We start from the raw sequence: 17,072 nt of genomic DNA, 5'->3' as shown, positions 1-17,072 counted from the left end.
CACTCTTTTGAAAATTTTCCTTTGATTCAACACAAAGTTCATAAAATTTTCAATAGGGTTGTTGATAATTACGTGGGTCCTTACGCCGCATTTTTCACAAAATTCCACTTCCGTATCTAAACAGTTGGAACAACACAATTTAAACACACACAATGTGGTTTCATGCACTGCACTGCCGTCGGTCTGAATGGTGTCCTGTCGTGTTTCCAAATCGTAAAATATGAATAATAAATCAGTAAGGCAGGGTTCCTTTGTGTTTGGCGAATATAACACTGTTGATTTATCTGATGGTGTTTTTTACAGATCTTACAAAAAATTTCACTACATTCATGCCTACGTTTTCCATCGACAGTTTTAAAGCACCTTTGACACAATCGCAAGTCGGCACACACGTTGGATGTCTTCTTAATCCGTAGATGATTTTCCAAACATTTCCGGCTCCTGAAGTGACGATGACAATCCACACACTCTATTTTCTCCTCAGCCTCGCACCGTGGTGATTCACGACAGCACGGACAAATCCCACTGCAACGATGGTTGACGCGTGTATTGTAGGGAAGATTACATTCTTCGCAGTAGTAATCACAGGAAAACGCGTTGTAATGTTCTTTGTGGAGTAGCAAATTAAGGGTTGGTCCTTCACTTTGTCCTTTAAAAATCACCTCTCGTCCACCGGCACCGTATTTGAACACTGTAATTCTGTATTCGGATAAAACCCTTTGGAATGCTTGCAACTCCTGAATCCCGGCACCCTCTGCGGGAATATCAACACCCGCTCTCTGGCACAGTTCCATAGCTCGTATTCCTTGTAGTTGTCCAATGTCCCGGCGAACCTGTACGAATTGTGGATCACTGGTCAGTTTCGCGATTAACACTACAAGTGCCCGTGGCAGGCAAAGGTTATCTGAATTTTTTATAACAATAATACCTCTTCTTGCAGCACATTCTTCTTCGAAACTATTATATTTTGTTTTCTGGGCACGCCCCATACCCACAGGCATCTTAATAACCGTCACTTTTATCTGAAAAGTTTCAGTGTTCACACCAGCCGAATTATATTGGTATACTGATTGCACCAAATCGAGCACCTCATCAGCGGACACTGAATGCCTTGGTTTGAAGCGTGCCCAGGCTTCACCGCGAACAAGTTCACTACCAGAAAACGAAAACCCGACGCGATCCTCCGGATTGAGTCCTTCCAATGAATGTTGAACAATTGAGGTTATTCCGTTGCGTATCCAATTCACGGGATGAATGTTCTCCGGAACGGGGTTAATTTTAAAGGAAACAGCTCGCTGGATTAGGTTAAAACGGCCAGTCGATTGTTCAACATCGTCTACAACTTGAAATGCTTGTTGTTGTTGTGGTTGTTGTTGTTGTTGTTGTTGTTGTTCTTGCAATTCAATCTCATCTATTATGTGTAAACTCATGTTGTAGGACTCATCGTCATTATCTACAACGGAGGATTCAGCTTTTGGAAAAAAAATATAAATAAATTAATAAATATATAAATAATTTGTATACATATATATATTTATAAATCAATTTACCATTGTTTGGTGTCAAGCCAAGTTCATCTATAACGTAGAAAATGATGTCTGAAGATTCAAGATTATTATCATCATTATCATTCACAAAGTGGAATGCGTTGTTTTCTGTAATAAACACAAATAAATAAATAAATAAAAATAAATAAAAACAACTTACCCATGATAGCAGAATAAAAAGGTGAAGTAGAAGTCTAAAAATAAAATAAAAAATACAAACAAAAATATTCGTGAGGATGATCAACAGAGCTATTCTTTCAAATAACAGTCAACAGTGTTAATAAACTGATGTTTAATGTAAGAATATGAAAATCTGAGCGGAAGACTCTAAATATAAGACCTTGTACCACCACCATCCCTACCATTACATTTCGAATGTGGGGGCGTTTCTTCTAGGGTGGTGATTGTTTCACTTCATTAGGTGGTGGTTGTTTCTTTTTATCTATTTGATGGGAGTGGATGGTTACTTGTGAGTGGTTGACAACAAGGGTGTAGGTGTAAACAGTGAATTCCAGAGTGGGGTATTTTCTTTAAAACCATTTGTATTCTGAAGAATTAGACAGTCTAGAATTTTTATTTAATTCTTAAAATCATTGGCAATATGTCAGTCAGGGCAAACGTGATTGAGCTGAGTTTTTAGTTTATTATATTATTACAATTTACTTATTAAACATATATTTTCTTATATAGGAAAATTGGGACGACGATTGCGGCGGGCCTTCCTTTTTTGACACAGATTTTTACGTAAGGACGGAGAATCTACCGATCATCCGGTATCCACCTCACGGTCTCACTCGTGGGGAAAGAAAGGCGTTTAGACGTCGCGAGGGTGAACGTCACCAACGATTGAGGAGAGAGGCTGAGGCAGATGCGGCAGCGGAGGACGCTGAGGTGGTGGCAGCAGAGGCGGTGGCTAAGGCCGCTGTAGCCAAAGCCGAAGCGGCAGAGCGCCGCGCCGTTGAGGCTGCGGCGACACTTGCTGGTCTCCAAATGGAGGCTAGACGGCTCCGCATCATTGCGGATTCATCAAGTGCAACAGCGAGGGGAATAGCCGTCTCCCTCGATGCAAAAAGACGAAATAAATAATATTTTATATATATATATATATATATATATATATATATATATATATATATTGTATTGAGAAAAAATTTAATATTAAAAATATACGTTACAAATAAATTTGAATGTTTTTTTTTCAATTACCTCACTGTTTGAAAACATCGGTGATAAATATGATGTACAGAGTGCTGACATTTCATTTCAATGTTGGTCATTGAGTATCGCGGTAATGGTTTATTAAACTCTGTTATTGACAACTTACCGTTTGAATTACATCTACCATTTTATCAGTACTGTGGTCCTGGTACAAAATTGAAAAAACGACTAGCGAGAGGTGATACAGGTATCAACGAGTTGGACAAAGCCTGTAAACGACACGACATTGCCTACGAGGAAAATAAATCGCTGCAGGATAGACACAAGGCAGACTTTGTTTTGGAAAACGAGGCGTGGAACCGTGTAAAATCCAAGAACGCTAATTTGGGTGAAAAAGCAGCCGCGTGGCTTGTAACAACGGGAATGAAGATAAAAAGGAAGCTCGGAATGGGTCATCGTACACAACACCAATCAAAAATTTCATTCAAGAAAGACATTGTCGACAAAATCGATAAAAAGATTTTAAAATCGGTCGACATAAAACCAGGTAGCAAGTCACTACGAAAAATCGCTGCAGCGGCAATAAAAATAGCCAAAGTCAACACTAAACGAATTGGGGGTCGAAAAAACGTGAAGATACCTAGAACAATTCCGTTTAGTTCGAAACAAGGAGGAATTCTGCCGTTACTGCCAATTCTCGCTGGTTTATCAAGTCTTGGAGCATTAATGGGTGGTGCTGCCGGTGTGGCAAAAACAATAATCGACGCGAAAAATGCAAAAAAGAATCTAGATGAACAGAAACGACACAATCAACGCATGGAGCAAATAGGAAAAAAGGGTAGTGGATTGTACTTACGAAAAAACCCAAAAGGGTACGGTTTGTTCTTGGAAAAAATTCCAAAAAACTACCGATAAGAGTGCCCGCACGAGCACTCTACGATCATGAAATAATCAAATTTGCCAAACAATTGAAAATACCCTATTTTAGAGGTGTTTTTATGCGTGACGCTCTACCTTTGTATCCTAAGAAAAACGAAAGTGCCGTCGTGAACCTGGACGATTCAACAAATTACGGAACTCACTGGGTTTGTTACGCAAAGAGAGGAAATCAAGTCAAGTATTATGATAGTTTTGGGGATTTACAACCACCGTTGGAGATAATTCGATACATGGGAAAAAATTGTCAAATTTATTACAATGTACACCCTGAGCAGAAGTTTAATGAGTCATCCTGTGGTCGTTACTGCTTGAAATTTTTATACAATATAAAACAATGAATACTTTGTCATACTATAATAATAATAATAAAGAAAAATCATTAATTTTAATTGAGTTTTATTTGATGACACACACACACACACACACACGCACTCACACGCACACACATCCACAATTGCTGTTGTTGTTGTTATTATTGTTGTTGCGTTTTCCTATTATTTTGTGTTAAATAAGCAGTGAGCTAAACTATTACTCAGTCTTATTTGAAACGTTGTGAGAGCAATGTCATATATATTTACTCTTACAAGTACCAGCCACATATTAAATATCGATTTTGTAAATCCTATTCAGTTGGATCCCGAAGTACAGTACGGGCTCGCCTTAATTGGATTTCATTCGTACAACAGTATTCCGAATATTGATTCAAATTGTAATACGTTTAACTACCGGAACATAGCCAATCGTATCGGATATATAGAAATCCCCGAGGGTGCATATGAAATAAGTGATATTGAAAAATATTTACGAAAGAGAATTATTCAAGATTCCATTGAAGATGAGTTAGCGGAAGGAAAGATTTTATCGATAAAACCTAACCATAACACCCTCAAGTGTGAAATATATAGCGAAACACTTGCAATTGACTTCAGCACACCGTCTTCTGTTGGGAAATTGTTGGGTTTTTCGGCAAAACTTCTAGAAACAGGAACACTTTACGAATCTGACTTACCTGTGGATATAGTAAAGGTGAAAACATTACATATCGACTGTAACATTACCACGGGTGCGTTTTACAAGGACAGACCGACACACACCATCTACGAATTTGCATTGGACAGCAACCCTGGCTACGCGATTGACGAAACGCCAAGACATATTATCTATCTCCCCGTAGTGAACAGAAATCAAATTTCAAACATTTCACTGCAGATTTTGGATCAAAATTTTGAACCTGTTAATTTCCGAGGGGAGGAAATTATTATCCGATTGGAATTGAAAAAGCTCACGTAAAATGGGTTTGACTTTCGATTACTATAATTCGGACAACAACAGTACAAATCCATCAGTATATGAAAAACCGTCATCGTGTGTGAATCAGCTTAATTATCAACAGCAAAAGAAGAAACAGAAGCAGAAGCAGAAGCGCAGGCCGAAGCAACGTTTGACTCTAGACAACGTATTGTTTTTACAATCACTGGGTTACAATGTCGTCGTACAATCAGGTGTTCGAGGTCTACCGCAAACCACGGTACGACGAAACAATTCAAAAAATGGAAACTCGCACCTATTACCCATACATAAAATCATTCAATAATAACGACGTTATTGAAATCTCCATAAACCAGAGGGATTCCTGGGTACTGATGCACGAGGCGGCAATTGTGATTGAAGGGGAGCTGAGAAGAGATGGAGGTGAAGGTGAAGTTTCACTGGTCAACAATGCTGGTGCATTTATGTTTGACAATATCACTTACGAACTAAACGGAAAAGAAGTGGACTCTGTTCGTACACCGGGAATCGTCTCCACAATTAGAGGATATCTTTGTTACAATCAAATGGATAGCAATATTTTGAGTACGGCAGGATGGTGTTACCCAAACAATCTAGTTACGACCAAGAACAAGTCAACGTTTGTTTTAAGAATACCACTGCATCATCTGTTTGGTCTGTTTATCGACTATAAACTAGCTCAATTTGGTAAACACACCTTAAGATTGGTCAGAGCTCGAAGCGATCTAGATGCTATTGTGTGTAAATCCTTGAAAGATACAGCACCCACCTCAGGTATCATCAAAATGACCAACATTTGTCTAAAAGCACCCATTGTTGTTCCAAATGACATGCTGAAAATAAAATTGTTGGATTCGATAAAAAATGATAAACCTATACTTTTACCATTCAGAAGATGGGAATATCATGAACTGCCACAATTAACAACTGGATCAACGAAGGAAATTTGGGGTGTGAAAACATGTACAGCTGTGGAGAGTCCACGATTTGTAATTGTTGCTTTTCAATCGGACAAAAGAGAAAATGATTCGGTTGATACGACCGTCTTTGATAATATGCACGCCTCGGAAGTACGGGTCGTGTTGAACGGTGAATATTATCCAGCTGAACGACAGGGTTTGAATTTTGCCAAACACAGTTATACCGAATCGCATTACAACTATACTCAGTTTTTTAACAATTTCAAACATGATGCATCCCAAGCAAAGCAACCTCTACTCGATTATTCAACGTTTAAGGATAATACCATATTTGTTATTGATTGCTCCAAAAGAAATACAGCACTGAAACTGGGTACTATAGATGTTAAATTGGAAATTGAATCGAGGGTCGCATTTCCCCAGAAAACAAAGGCATATTGCGTAATCGTGCACGATTGTGTTTTGGAGTATCTACCGCTAAGTGAAATTGTACGCACTGTGACTTAAATATAAGTTGGATATCGGCATCACAATGTGAATAGAACGAGAAAATATTTCATTGTGTAAACACCACAACGTCCACAACACTAGCAAACACATGGAATCCAACAAGCCTGTCGACGTCGACGTACCGGCTGACAACAACAACAACAACGGCAACATCAACAAGAACAAGGAATGTGAAAGTATTGTTGCAATGAATTGCTGGCGGGATGTTTTCGAAAATCCGTTTAGATTTAGAAATTTAAAATGTAAACCTGTAGTTAGAATAATTACACCAAGAAATGTATTGTAAAATTAATTGTGTGTACGAGTAGTAAAAATATCATAATAAAAAATCCTAAAAATGACAGCAGTTTATCATTATCGATTCGACACAGGGTCGTAAACATCCTTCAAACTGTTGTGGTTGATAAGATTGCAACCACATGTTGGGTGGGAAAAATATTTTGTGAGAAAACTATTTTAATGTTTGCCTAATGATTATAAACAATCTTAAATAGGGCAGAGCAGTTTATCATTATCGATTCGACACAGGGTCGTAAACATCCTTCAAACTGTTGTGGTTGATAAGATTGCAACCACATGTTGGGTGGGAAAAATATTTTGTGAGAAAACTATTTTAATGTTTGCCTAATGATTATAAACAATCCTAAATAGGGCAGAGCAGTTTATCATTATTGGTTCGACACAGGGTCGTAAACATCCTTCAAACTGTTGTGGTTGATAAGATTGCAACCACATGTGGGGTGGCAAAAATATTTTGAGAGAAAACTATTTTAATGTTTGCCTAATGATTATAAACAATCCTAAATAGGACAGAGCAGTTTATCATTAGCGGTTCGACATAGTAAACACCCTTCAACCTGTTGTGGTTGATAAGATTGCAACCACATGTTGGGTGACAAAAATATTTTGAGAGAAAACTATTTTAATGTTTGCCTAATGATTATAAACAATCCTAAATAGAGCAGAGCAGTTTATCATTAGCGGTTCGACACAGTAAACACCCTTCAACCTGTTGTGGTTGATAAGATTGCAACCACATGTTGGGTGGGAAAAATATTTTGAGAGAAAACTATTTTAATGTTTGCCTAATGATTATAAACAATCCTAAATAGGGCAGAGCAGTTTATCATTAGCGGATCGACACAGAGTCGTAACACATAAACCCTACACCTAAATTATATTTTCATATTTCCGTATTTGTAATGAATTTCTATAAATTAATTAACCGTCTATATTTAACGTTTAGTTTCGAAATGTCATCGGTACCGAGCTCTTCGTCGCCGTCGTCGTCATCGGCGCCGTCGCTGTCACCGATCATCAAGTACACCTTAGAAAAAATTGAAGAATTTATTCAAACGTGTATAGATCGGGAAAAAATCAAGAGACTTGAACTGTATAAAAATAAAATTGAGAAGGTTGTTAATGTGCGCGAGATTTACACCGAATCTTCTGGTACACATTTTGAATCATGTATTTGGGCTAATCCAACGACTGTCGAGGGACCCGATACTTGTGAATGTTTTTACATATTCCGTGCAGTGTACGAAAGCAATCAACTGATGGGTTTACACGCTGAGTTGTCTTCACACATTACCACATCATCACCGTCCTTATCTTCGATGTCCGATTCTTCAGAGGCAATAAATCCATCACACTGTCTACAATTTTTATGTAAACCAGAGAGTTTCGATAAACTTATGATATGTACAATTGAAATGTTAGGCATTATAAGAGAGTTGCTCAAGAAATAACAATAAATTTTTTTTTTGCTGTAAATTTATCTTTTGTTTTATTCCTTTGTAAAATACTTATATACCTAGTCAAAATTTTAAACTGCTTCAGTGTAAGACAAACCAATCATGCAGTACATACAACAACGTCAAAAGTTACCCATTGAAAATCTAGATTATCTTGATGACGAAGCAGCAACAGGTGTAAAAAACAGAAGGCATGGTGAATTGTTACCCAACTCATTCAGAGCTCTGTTTATTGGACCTTCAAATTGTGGAAAAACAAATGCATTACTGGCTTTAATTTACGATCCGAACGGAGTACGTTTTGAAAATATTTACGTATATTCAAAAACTCTGTATCAGCCAAAGTACAAACTGCTCGAATCCGTTTTAAATCGTGTCAAAGGAATAGAATATTTTCAGTTTAGTAACAAGGATGAGTTGATTGAACCGTCGGAAGCTAAATGCAATTCGGTATTTATATTTGACGATGTTATATGTGAAAAACAGAATAAATTCGCGAGTATTACTCCATGTGTAGACACAAGAATATCGATGCCATGTTTGTAGCACAAACATACACCAGTGTATCCAAGCAACTCATTCGCGACAACAGCAATGTAATTGTACTATTTCGACAGGACGAGAAAAATTTAAAGTATGTGTACAACGAACATGTGTCTCCCGACATGGCGTACGAACGATTCAAGGAATTGTGCTGCGACTGTTGGAGGGAAAATTATGGTTGTTTAGTGATTATTAAAGATTTTCCTCTGGACAATGGACGCTTCCGAAAAGGATTTGATCAATATATAAAAGTGTAAGTTTAACATACAACGGAAACAGTCGTGACAATGTCGTCAAACAATACTCAGGTTATGCGTAAAATCGATGAATTATCCCGCAACATACGAAAAAAATACCAGTTACTTAAACAAGACAAATTGGATAGTGAAGCAGTGTTGGGTGAACTATTTACCCCAATCACCAAACCATTAACTGAATTGACGGCCAAATTTAAAAATTCTACAAAACAGACCACACCAGCAACAACACAGCAAAAGTTGTACAGCGACCCACCACAATTGAAGAAAATGGACGACGATGACGACGATGACGTTTCCAAACAGTTAGAATCTGAAGATGAAATTTTTTACGATCCGGAACAATCAACTTTGTCCAAGAACAGTAACAGTGATGGTTCATATGATAGCACAAACGACATGTCGACTATCGTCTACACTCCTTTGACTCGTTCATACTTGGACCTGTATTTAAATGACTCTAAAAATAGGGAGGTCGATAAAACGTACGGTGTAAAGTACGATGTAGAAACGGAGCGATGGTTGATTGGAAATTCTGAAATTAATTTCGATACCGAACTGGATCGTTTTACAATTGGAGGTCGAACGTACGACGGACGAAAAGGCATTTACGAGTTGCTGTTTAAAAAAGTCCCGTTTTTTTTAACAAGACACGATACAAAAGCGTATTTAGAAATTTTAAAGTGTACTAATGTACATCGAAGAAATTATGCACCTAATGGCTCTATAAGAGGCACGAATACGCTAAAATACAGAAAAGTGATTAAGCCGCTTATGGAACAATCAAACAAGGGCTCATCAACTGGCAATGGAAGTAGAGGAGGAGGAGGAGGAGGAGGAGGAGGAGGAGGAGGAGGAGGAGGATGTGAAGTACAGCGACAACAACAACAACAACAACAACGACGACGGCAACAACGACGAGTACCCTGTAATACGTTGAATAAACCCATCGAATACGTTTATTGGGATGATGTAAACGAACTGGTACAACGTCTAAAACTATTGGTTTCGTCAAAACATGCCGGAAATAACGCACATGACAATGAGATTATTTCAATCATTGAAGAACTAAAAGAGAGTGGAATAATAAATTAAAAATTTTAATGCATTTTAATCAGTGTAAGAATGGGGCTGAACAAGTTCGGACAGTCCTCACGCAAAGAGTTCAGCAATAAGGATCATAAAAATTGCAAACCCGTCTTACTACCCTTTGAGTTTACTCGAGACGGAAATATTGATTGTAAAAGTCGAAAATTGTGTAATGTCTTGGCAGCCACGAACCTTCTCGACGCAGTAAACAAGGAATATGTAGATAAAAGGTTTGAGGATCATGAATACGAAATAATTGTTATAAAAGAGAGATTGGATAAAACTGTAGAATGGATATCATGGCTCATGAACCGATTAGATCCAGCGACACAATCAGATAATCAGTAAAGTGCGAGTGAAACCCTTCAGTTGACAGATGGCTAAACAGACTCGACATGGTAGCAGCAACAACAACAAAAACTACAACAATCGCAAACACCACAACGATAAAATTGACCTGGTAAATGAACTACACCGACCGATGCGTATAAATTTTCCAAGAAGACAAACCGTTGTTAAAGGATTGGATGATTTGTGGCAATCAGATCTTGGAATATTGGACAAGTATGCCAAATACAATAGAAACTATAAATACATACTGGTTGTGATTGATTGTTTCTCAAAGTATTTATGGGTGGAACCATTAAAATCTAAGACGGGGACCGAGGTGGCAAAAGCATTTGCAAAAATACTGACGGACAGACGACCGAAAAATCTTCAAACTGATCAGGGCATAGAATATTTCAACAGTTCATTCGAGCGACTGATGAAGCAGCACAACATAAATCATTACAATACGTTTAGCAGCAAAAAAGCAGCGATGGCTGAACGTGTAATACGAACAATAAAGGAGAAATTGTATAAACATTTTTCACTGAATGGAGAATACAAGTGGCTAGACGTAATTCCTAAAATAGTGTCGGATTATAACAATACAGTGCATCGAACAATTAAAATGAGACCGTCGGATGTGAACAAGGAAAATGAAGAACGTTTATACAGAGATGTGTATGCTGGCATTAAAATATGGACGGGACAGGGAAAATTTTCCGTCGGTGATTTTGTACGAATTAGCAAAGCAAAACATGTGTTTGAAAAGGGATACACTCCAAACTGGACCGCTGAAGTTTTCAAGATATTCAAAGTGGTGCACAGCAATCCGAGAACGTACATATTAAAAGATCTTGAGGGTACCATAATCAATGGTGGTTTTTATGAACAAGAACTGCAAAAGACAAAACACCCTGACCTGTTTCTAATCGAAAAGGTTTTACGTAGACGGGGTAATTTATTACTCGTCAAATGGTTGGGTTATAAGAAAGAAGAATGGATTGACAAAAATAACGTTGTAGAGTAACCTGTAGAGACATGTTGAGATCTGTCGAGACCTGTTGTACAATTTTCTGGGGGTTAGTTGGGTGAGATTTCGTTATTTGTGTATGTGTATGTATGTTTAGTAGAGTTTCAAAACTCGGTCCGTGCAGACTAAATAGTGAATAAAATTGTAATAATAGATAACGTAAAAAGAAAAAGACAACGAGATGAACTTTACGGACTCTTGTGGAACAACAGTTGTGGATATTGCGGAGCAAGGCATCAATTACAATGCCGAGTTGAATCGCATGTGGAGGAACTTTCAAGTAGAGATTCAGAAAGAAAAACATCTTTTGTTTTGCACCACCCACGAATTCAGTCATGTTTGCCAATATGAAATTGAGTGTGGATTAAGTGTTGTCAGAGACTGTACACCTGTAGTTAGAATAGTGAACACCTGTGAAGATGAAACCAACGTGTCCTTTGACATTGAAGAATGGATAAACTTTATTCGAATTATTCAGAATATTTCAACTGAGCAATCGGAGGAGATGAGCAGTTTATCAGTTACATTTCAAAAAGTGTCCGAAGAAATTTGTTTATCATACGATCCGATATTTAATTGTGTAAATTTATATCGAGCAGACAGTTGTGTACTTTTACACATGTGCGACATTGAAAATATTATTTTGTTAAATGGTATAATATGTAGTATAATAGAAATCTTGACAACGGCATTCCCCTCTCCTTTTCTTCCTCTTCATACCGATAATTGTTTGTAATTGTTAGAATATGTACGAATGTTACATTAATAATAATTAAATTTATATTGTAATTATTGTATGTTTATCAGTTTAGTAATTATATTTGTAAAATATTATAAATTTTGTGAAATAAATACTGTATACTCTATTTCATTGTTTTATTTACATACATTTTAATTTACGACTATGACATTTTTATTGTGCATCATTGTCGTTCATTCAAGTTGAGATATGATAACTTGTACAGACAAGTTGGATTTACTCTGTCAAGTCACGCCTACTACTACCACCACCACCAACACTATTTTGTGATTATTGGTCGGGAGGGTGAAGGTGAACTTTACTTTTTACATTTTCATTCTCATCGGTATCATTCCATCAGTGGCAGCTTTCGTTTTACCATCACCATCATCATCACTATCATCATCATTAATCAGGGTAAGTACAAATAATTAATAACTTTTGTATAAATGTATGTTATATGAATATTTCTCTAAGCAGTGAACAGAAACATGGATTTGCAACAAATCAACGCTGTAACCGATCAGAACAGAAAACCCATATCCAAGCTGACCAGTCTACAGGAAGGAGAAGGTCATTTGATACTCGGGATGAGGATAGTGAATGGCACATTCGGTAAAAGTGTCTTGGTGGAGTTGGAAAAAACTGTAGTGTTTCTGCCGAATCGAGCGACCCATGTACTGGAGGCCAACATCGAGAAGTTTGAACCGGAAAAATACTTGCTTGTATTCACAGGTCAACAACTCATTGGTGGTTACTCCAAGCCACTTGCCACATTTCAAATTGTTACGAAATAATAATAAAAATTATACATTATATAAATACACAATAATAAAATCCTAATTATAAATTAATTGCATTTTCATTCACTCTTGCGTCTTCCTACGTTTTTGGCCTGACGTGGCCCACGACTCATACACTCGTGACGTCACTTCTACGCTTTTGGTCTGAAGTGGCCCACGAACAGGTAAAAATAAACAAATGCGCGCATACGCGTCTTCCTTCGCTTTTGGACTCAAGTGGCCCACGAAAGGTGCGCATGTCATACACTCGTGACGTCACTTCTACGCTTTTGGTCTGAGGTGGCCCACGACAAGGGTGGCGCTTGCCCACATACCGACAAAGGCTATAAACCATCACAAACAGATGAGTGGCGCGTGCCCACATGCCGACAAAGGCTACAAACCGCCCTAAACAGAGGGGTGGCGCGTGCTCACTTGCCGACAAAGGCCAGCAACCACCCAAACAGATGGGCGGCACGTGCCGACAGGGTCGTGACGTCACTCCTACGCTGTTCGTCTCAAGTGCCCCACTGGCGCCGGAGGGGAGGGGGGAGTCGTGACGTCACACCTACGCTGTCTGTCTCAAGTGCCCCATATTCTACTAATGTTTCCATATTTGCTAATTTTATGACGAAAATTATTTAGATTCCTCATGTCTGGATGACAAGTTCAAATAATGTCAACACAACTTTTAAACCAAATCATGAAATATTGATTTCTATTCTACAATTTTCTGCGTAAAGATTTGCAATCTTTTTACAGTAGAAATTTATAAGTAATAGCATTCTTTTGTTGATTTATTACATATATATTTTTAGTGTCTCCACGTTTTCTTGAGAGTTGCTATCGAGTACGCACGTTTTGACAACTTTCTGACAACTTAGTCAACTAATGTTGAAGTATTTCCGTTCTGGTTAATTGCTGATCTTATAATCGCGATACCGATTATAAAAAGAGGTTATTTTATACGACAAAGCATCGCAGAACCTGGAATCCTATTAACCATTATTTTTCTAAAAATCTACTTGCAACAAGGGCAACATAATTAAAAGGAACGCTTACGAAATTATAGACATTCAAGAAGTGAGACACGATTACTTGTTTTACTTATATGTTCCATACTTGCTTTAAAAATATATTAAAATCGTGGTAGTAACTCTCCATATGCGTTGAGTTGTAAATGGAGTTCTTAGGATGCTTTATTTAAATTTGCAATTTGTAATAAGAAATAATTTTTGAGGGTATTAGAGAGTTTGATGAATAACCCGAAAAGTTTTGACAATGACAGAATATGGAAGGGCGTGACAACTAAGTTGACTTATTAATTACTAGTCAATAATAGTTGATGTTAACAGAGAAATGGAAAGATTAACTATTTCTACACATTATTTCTTCTTCAACAATAACGCATACTTTAAGATGGAATTTCTATGCTAAATTACTGTCCATCCCATCTAAAAATTGTTCTGCAATCAGTGCACCAGAATATTCACCAGTTTTTCTTTTACATTTACGCAAATTTATTTTAGTTTGAGCCAAACCAACTTTTCTAGATAAACTACCGCCTAATCTGTTACACATTTCTAAATTTCAAACATATTACATTAAAACCTTTTATGTAAAGTGTAACTTTCGAAAATAATGTTGATTTATTTTTTTAAAAAAACTAATCACTTTACATTACAATCGTTATGATTATCTACAGTGGAAAACTTACTTGACAACTCCAGCCCAGTTAGTTCAGCAAACAATAAATCATGGCAGATTCTATCAGATGCCTTTTAAAAGTCTGTATAAACAACATCAACCTGTAAATGATTTTCAAGAGCAACAACTGTAGAATTGTTATAAATAAGAAGGTTGGTCGCAGAAGATTTACATTTGCAAAATCCATGTTGACTCTCATTTATAATATTTTGGAACTATTTTGAAAATGAATTTTTTTGGACAATTATGGAATACAAAACATTTTTCATACAGGCCTAAATTTGTTACAAGTAAACTATCTCCATTCTTTAAGGTAGGTGTAATAAATGATTTTTTCTGTACATTAGGAAATAAAGCACATTTTAAAAACAAGTTAAATTCCATTTTTAGAGGCTTTGTTAATGATAATCCACAATTCATTCAATGCTGTAGAAGGAATATCATAAGGACCTCTATTACTAGATAAATCTGACTTCTGAGTTCATTAAAAACATCAATCTGGAAAAAATTATTATTATTTTTTGAATATAAACCAAAATATTTTCATGACAAAACGATATTGCTTAAATTTGTGTTTGCATTGAAAGCTAAAAAACGAAACAAACAGCTCACGTGTAAAGACTAAATACTTATTTCTTTTGTAGTTTTCGTCTTTTCAACGACGAAATTGTTACCAAATAATTGTTCAAGTTCAGTTTTGAAATCAAATTACATTTTGTACATATTCAGGTTCCAACAGCAATGAAGGCGATATGTTCATTAATCAAAAGTAAAACATACTTCTGTTGTCTGAAGAAAATGCAATGCTTTAATACAATTCAATATACATAAATTTGAACACTAAGGAAATCGGGTACCTCTGGAAACGTCGGCAGACATTTGGTTTGAGATTTTCACTTAGCTTGTCTCTTTTCCGGACACTACACATAGTTCACACACATAGTTTATTGATTTAGTAACCGAAGTTACCAGCCAAATTAACAACTCTCCTCTTTCGAATATGGTAACTGAATTGGTCTGAATTTAGTTAGTTACTAAATTCAGACAAATAAAAAAATTTGTTTACCTGGTTGGTAACCTTGGTTACCAATCCAAGAAACAACTGAATTAAGTTTAGGTTTTCGTACTATAAACAGTTTAATAACTGAATTAGCGGTCATGAAATGAGTAAACAGCAAGCGTGCCTGCAAGAAGTTTGAGTGCTTCAGAGTCCTATTGGGGCCACACGGCACATCGCCAGTTTCATTTCAGAAGAAGTTCCTATTAAGAGACAAAAACCGTGAAATAAGAAAATGAAAAGGCGGCTCAAATCCAGGTTCGATTGTCAGAAAGACACAGCTAATTATTGTAAAGCCCCAGTTTTGATCGGCTGGATTAGAGTACATTAGAGTACCAATTAATTCTCTGTATCGTGTGGAGTCTTTGAACATTTTTAAATCTCTGTTAACTTTCTAAAATATATTTTTTTTGTTTAAGTGTTACTCTTTTCTTACTTTGGTAAATTTCTATTCCAAAAAAAACCTAGCATTCTTTGATCTTCAATTTCTCAGCTAATTCTCTCTTACTTTCATTACCAGTTCGTTTTTCAGCAGTTCTTTTGTACTCCTTAAATATTTCAAGAAATTCTCCTTTTGACATGAGAAAATACACCTTGCACCATCCACTATTATCGTCTATAAATGTTAGAAGATATCTTGATCCACCTCTGGTTCTAACTCGCTTTGGTCCGCAGATGTCTGAATGAACAATATTCAGTAACTGCTTACTTCTTAATTCTCTGGCAGTAAAGGGTGTCCTTGCATATTTATCTCATTGATATATGCCACACCACGTGGGTAATTTATCGTTATCCAATTTTATTTATACTTAATCAAATAATATATAATATATAAAATATATAAAATAATTGTTTCAAAAGTGCCATACATCTTTGGAAATCTCGCATCCTTTGATACTCTTGAGGTCCGATGGGCTTATGCATAGGATCATGTCCGCATTTACCTTTTTATCTTATTTACATCCACGTTTTAAGCGCTGATTCACTTTTTGTGTCACCCTGACATATAACTGGCTTTGATACTTCACCATTAACGAAATCCCAGGTATCGATTTTGGTAAGTAACGCCTCTACCTGAATCCGCCTCGTGTCGAAATTTTCTTTGGACAGAAGTTCAATTCTTGTCCCACATATCGCCATCTCGAGTCCCATGTTTCGATAGTATGGACCTACGTTATAACTCATCCTACATCTGAGAATTAAGCTTGTTTATTCTAATTATAATTTTAGAATAGTGCCGAAGTAATTCTTCCTTAAAATTTAATCTGTACTGTAATCAGTAAATGTGTTTTCTAAAAAATTATGTCGTATATATCTTTTAAGTACTTCTTTCCACTAACTAATTGGAGTTTAAAATTAATTAAATTAACCACAAAACTTAAACAAAGTAGTTTTATTTGGAAAGTTATATTATATT

General features: G+C 36.5%; 1 protein-coding gene across 1 annotated transcript; it reads left to right on the top strand.

The window, feature by feature from the left end:
- The first annotated feature begins 5,248 nt into the window (after window positions 1-5,248).
- LOC126264191 (uncharacterized) lies at window positions 5,249-6,477 on the top strand. The gene is made up of 2 exons (XM_049961048.1): window positions 5,249-5,341; window positions 5,846-6,477. Exons 1-2 carry the CDS (start codon window positions 5,288-5,290, stop codon window positions 6,359-6,361), a joined length of 570 nt encoding a protein of 189 aa, XP_049817005.1. The 5' UTR covers window positions 5,249-5,287; the 3' UTR covers window positions 6,362-6,477.
- The last annotated feature ends 10,595 nt before the right edge of the window (window positions 6,478-17,072 follow it).

The sequence above is a fragment of the Aethina tumida genome, chromosome 1, assembly GCF_024364675.1.
Source record: "Aethina tumida isolate Nest 87 chromosome 1, icAetTumi1.1, whole genome shotgun sequence".
Taxonomy (NCBI): domain Eukaryota; kingdom Metazoa; phylum Arthropoda; class Insecta; order Coleoptera; family Nitidulidae; genus Aethina; species Aethina tumida.
The sequence above is the reverse complement of the archived record's forward strand: the minus strand, read 5'-3'. Positions and strand labels throughout refer to the sequence as shown.

What these genes read in the sequence shown, in the direction of transcription:
- LOC126264191 (XM_049961048.1), top strand. Translation starts at nt 5,288, where the DNA reads ATGCACGAGGCGGCAATTGTGATTGAAGGGGAGCTGAGAAGAGATGGA. An exon ending in TGAGAAGAGATGGAGGTGAA is followed by an intron (nt 5,342 to 5,845) that starts GGTGAAGTTTCA and finishes GAATATCATGAA; the next exon opens with CTGCCACAATTAACAACTGG.